This window comes from Procambarus clarkii, chromosome 34 (genome assembly GCF_040958095.1).
Source record: "Procambarus clarkii isolate CNS0578487 chromosome 34, FALCON_Pclarkii_2.0, whole genome shotgun sequence".
Lineage (NCBI taxonomy): Eukaryota > Metazoa > Arthropoda > Malacostraca > Decapoda > Cambaridae > Procambarus > Procambarus clarkii.
The window spans coordinates 2,175,451-2,180,836 of record NC_091183.1 but is presented as its reverse complement, the minus strand read 5'-3'; the positions used below and the strand labels follow the sequence as shown (position 1 = coordinate 2,180,836).

Here is a 5,386-nt window from a genome sequence, read left to right as displayed (position 1 = left end):
ATAGCCCGTGGCTACATGGACATACGGGCTCACTATAGCCCGTGGCTACATGGACATTTCGTTCTGAGCAGCTAAATGTAAAGCAACAACAACATGAAGAGCTGATCGGTGCGAATTTAAGGCGGTAGAGCGGTGGCTGGAGTCAGTGTGGCTGCAGGCGTCGTGGAGTGAGGGTGTGCGGCTGTTTGCTCCTGCCTTCCCCGCTGGGTCAGTTGATGTCAACTGTCTGGAGTAATACGACCACTGTGACTGGTCGTTAAGTCACCGTCAGCCCGCATGCACGGGTTGCTGATTGGGTGATAACAATGATTATACAATATAGTGCACATGAGAACAACTAGTCAGACAAGTATTGAAACTTGTTTCAATGGGAACAACCCAATTTGTTGTTCAGTAATTAGTGTTTATTTAAACAATTTACGGAATTAGCTTTTATGCGTTTGGAAGCAGTAAACCTGTATTGGCGTCTGCCCGTCTCTGTGGTTGGTAGTTTACGGAGAAGTAGAAGGTCGTAGTTTACGGAGAAGGTTTTTATTGGTTTACACAAGAATTAGTGATCGATAAATAGGTAAACTACATCTCTGAAACCAACGGAAACAAACACTTGTTAACCATAGATATTAGAGAACAAAATTGGAGTATTAGGAAACCTTTTATATCTCGCGTGTTTCATGTTTGGCCGCCGACACAAGTAGACGTCACAGCTGGCCAGGTAGACGTCACAGGTGGCCAGGTAGACGTCCCAGCTGGCCAGGTAGACGTCACAGCTGGTCAGGTAGACGTCACAGCTGGCCAGGTAGACGTCACAGGTGGCCAGGTAGACGTCCCAGCTGGCCAGGTAGACGTCACAGCTGGTCAGGTAGTCGTCACAGCTGGCTAGGTAGACGTCACAGCTGGTCAGGTAGTCGTCACAGCTGGCCAGGTAGACGTCACAGCTGGTCAGGTAGTCGTCACAGCTGGCCAGGTAGACGTCACAGCTGGCCAGGTAGACGTCACAGCTGGCCAGGTAGACGTCACAGCTGGCCAGGTAGACGTCACAGCTGGCCAGGTAGACGCCACAGCTGGCCAGGTAGACTACATACTTCCAACACCTGCTCCTCATCCACACACCTGTGGCCACAAGGCCCGGGGCTCCTCATCCACACACCTGTAACCACAAGGCCCGGGGCTCCTCATCCACACACCTGTAACCACAAGGCCCGGGGCTCCTCATCCACACACCTGTGGCCACAAGGCCCGGGGCTCCTCATCCACACACCTGTGGCCACATTAGTGCCATAAGTAAGGTGGAGTCGGAGGTGGATAGTGACGATCACCGGGTACAGTTTAAGGTAACTGTTGGTGTTGGCAGCATGTGTGGTCTCCTCCTGGTCGTCGGTCTCCTCGCTCTCACTCCAGGTAAGACTCCATCACCCGCTAATTACTTCAATAATCCACATTTACCTAACAATCCAATTAGCCACTAAACAAATTGGTCACAGTAGTAAAATATTAGTTTTCCTTCTCTTTTGGAATCATATCTCCCCCCCCCCCCGCATACCACCAATAACCTTACCACATCCCTCCCCCCCCCCGCATACCACCAATAACCTTACCACATCCCTCCCCCCCCCCGCATACCACCAATAACCTTACCACATCCCTCCCCCCCCCCGCATACCACCAATAACCTTACCACATCCCTCCCCCCCCCCCCGCATACCACCAATAACCTTACCACATCCCTCCCTCCCCCCCCCCACCCCCCCACCCCCTCACCAACCAAGCTCGTCAAAATCGCATACGAGCATTTTTATAACAGCGAATTAAATGCCGTCGTATATGGCAGATATGACGGTTTTGCGAATTTATTTAAATGCTAAAATTTAGTGTGGAAACAGTGTAGAAATGTAAATATTTAACTTTATAAATCAAGAGCCGAGTCAGTTTTTTCTAGTCTGAATTTTTGTTTTCTTTAAATACAAGTTTTTTTTGTTTATTGTTTAAATTCTCTTTTGCAATAGGTACATCCGTCATTTCCTGAATAAATCTTTCTATAGGCCTACCTAAGAAAACCCAAAGGAAAGCACATTTGCAGCTAGGATGTAGTTGCATGGATAATGCAAGCACCTTGCATGCAACTGAGGCAGTCAACGCCACTCTGGGCTGCTTCTTAAGACCACGTGTTTGTCTAGTGGTGTGTGGCGCCTTATATATTGTTGGTTGTAGTACACACCTGGCAACCCAACTGTTGGTGGTAGTACACACCTGGCCAACCCAACTGTTGGTGGTAGTACACACCTGGCCAACCCAACTGTTGGTGGTAGTACACACCTGGCCACCCCATCTGTTGGTGGTAGTACACACCTGGACAACCCAACTGTTGGTGGTAGTACACACCTGGCCACCCCATCTGTTGGTGGTAGTACACACCTGGCCACCCCATCTGTTGGTGGTAGTACACACCTGGCCACCCCATCTGTTGGTGGTAGTACACACCTGGCCACCCCATCTGTTGGTGGTAGTACACACCTGGCCACCCCATCTGTTGGTGGTAGTACACACCTGGCCACCCCAACTGTTGGTGGTAGTACACACCTGGCCACCCCAACTGTTGGTGGTAGTACACACCTGGCCACCCCATCTGTTGGTGGTAGTACACACCTGGCCACCCCAACTGTTGGTGGTAGTACACACCTGGCCACCCCATCTGTTGGTGGTAGAACACACCTGGCCACCCCAACTGTTGGTGGTAGTACACACCTGGCCACCCCAACTGTTGGTGGTAGTGCACACCTGGCCACCCCATCTGTTGGTGGTAGTATACACCTGGCCACCCCAACTGTTGGTGGTAGTACACACCTGTCCACCCCATCTGTTGGTGGTAGTTCACACCTGGCCACCAACTCTTGGCTGAGTGGTTGTAGTATTGACCTGGTGAGACAGGTCGTAACCCTCAATTAAACATCAGGGCAGAATCGCCAACTATACCTTTAGAGGCGACGATGTTCCTATAGAGCGCTCGACGATGCACATCCTGAAGTACCGCAGCTCCTTCCACTCTAGAGCCCCTCTCTGATGGGGCCCCTGCTCCCCTCCTTAGGTGCTACTGTTCACCTCTGGAGAACATCTCAGTCGATCTACAGAGCAGAGTTAGCACCGAACCCTGCCTTACACCCCGTAGTGAGTGAGGTAACTCTACCACTTCCTAGTTTCCTTGCTGGGGTGTCCGTGGACACGGGAACTCAAGGTTTGTCCAGGTGGAGTTGCTCGTCCATAAGGTTATCAACAAGGTCACCAACTTGACTCTCCTTCCTCTGTGGTCAAGTAATACTTCCAACACAGTGGGATGGGATGTCACCTCTCCCAGTCTAGTGCTTCTCTAACAGTAGTGCGGTGCTCAGTAAACCCCCACCACAACACATACAAGAAATGAAGAGGAAATAGGAAACACAATATTAAAATACGATTTGTTTCCTCACAATAGGCTACATTATACTGGTCAGTTAATGTCTCTAAATCAGTTCGATGGGAACACTTGAAATTTATCACGATATCTGGCAACACTTCGCTGTTTCCAAATAATAAGTTATGAGGCTTTCTCTTAACTAACACTTATGTCATCATTAGAATGTAAATATGTGTTATGTCTCTCCAATATATTTAGCATTTATGTCACTACTTAATACATGAAAACATAATCACTAACACAATAATTAATAATAATATTGCTTTGTCAGCTTTTACTCTAAATGTAATTTACGATTATCACCTTATTTATATATAACAACTTTCCTAGCATAAGTAGGAAAAAGGGAGAGCAATATTAACTACCGTATAGACTGATACTGAAGACTATCGACCGCGCAGATCACATATGGGAAGGGTAGCTCTTAACTGGTCTACGGCGTCTGGGTCGACTTCCCTCTGGTGAATGTCTCCTCCCTCGGCATCATCAGTTTCATCTCACACGACCGACACTCCACAGTGTTCCTCACTAGGTGTTAGGTCGTAGCTGACGTCGTCTGGTCTCTCGGCAGACTGATACAGATTATAGTACTGGTCCGCTGCGTCTCGTGCAGCCTTGTAGTGTGACTTCTTCTCCCTAGGGAGCGGTCGTTGAGCTGCACAGGACGAGGACATTCTTCAGCGCCGCCTCTCTAAGTTACACCGGAGTGTCAAGCATGGAGCGCGCCTCAATTGGTCAACCTGACCAAGCACTGTCTCCGACCAATCAAGCCTCACCAATCACTGTACCCAGCATGCACTGGTTGTTCTTCTCGAGTGGTTAAGCTCTCCGATCTCTCACACGCTGCACCACCATATTAATTGATGATGGAGTCGTCTCCTAACCTTAGCCCATATAAACACAGATCGAAATGCCTTCTTATTGTAGCTTCCTGCTTACTTTAATGTGTTATAAAATCGTAAGATCCAGAACTAAGTGATAAATCCCCAGTAGACTATCTTATGGAACTGAACTGGGTGATAAATCCCCAGTAGCCTGTAGTAAGATCCAGAACAGGGGTGATAAATCTGCAGTAGCCTATCGTAAGATCCAGAACTGGGTGACAAATCCCCAGTAGCCTATCGTAAAATCCAGAACCGAGTGATAAATTCCACGTGATCAGGCGTTAAGCGCACAGCTTGCTAATATCCTGGATATGTTGACGGAGGTAGTGGTAAAAATTATACATAATCTGTTTACATAACGTTATTCAGAAATTATAAATAGGTTTGTGACCATTTGAAACGAAGCCGAGTATATTATGTTGCCCTTGCAACATACTGTACTGAGTATGTTACCCTTACAACAAAGTATGATAAGCATGTTGCCAACCTTCAATGCTTGTATGTTTCAATGGTTTCCGGTGCTTGTATGTTGCATGGATTTCAGTGCTTGTATGTTGAATAACATTCATTGATTTTACGTTGCTAAACCTTCATTCCTTGTATGTTGTACATGCAACAACGTGTATGTTAAATGGTCATTAATGGCCAGTCAATCAACTGGTGTCCTACTGGGCTCTATCATATCTACATATGAAACTGTATATGGAGTCAACCTCCACCACACTATTGCCTAATGCATTAATTTGTTAACTTCCCTGACACTGAAAACAATCTTCCTTATGTGAATAAGTGTTGCATCGTCAGCTGGCAACCTGGGAACTAAATCATGCGGAATTATTCACTATTAGTTTGCAATAAAGATTACAATAATGATGCAACGTTTACCGGTGTTGTGGCGCCGGCCGGGCAGGTGTTGTGGCGCTGGCCGGGCAGGTGTTGTGGCGCCGGCCGGGCAGGTGTTGTGGCGCCGGCCGGGCAGGTGTTGTGGCGCTGGCCGGGCAGGTGTTGTGGCGCTGGCCGGGCAGGTGTTGTGGCGCCGGCCGGGCAACAATAC

At 48.2% G+C, this 5,386-nt stretch overlaps 1 protein-coding gene across 1 annotated transcript; it reads right to left on the bottom strand.

The window, feature by feature from the left end:
- Positions 1-607: 607 nt before the first annotated feature.
- Positions 608-1,102, bottom strand: LOC138370902 (uncharacterized). The gene has a single exon (XM_069335560.1). The coding sequence runs from the start codon at positions 1,100-1,102 to the stop codon at positions 608-610; it is 495 nt and encodes a 164-aa protein (XP_069191661.1).
- Between the last annotated feature and the right edge of the window lie 4,284 nt (positions 1,103-5,386).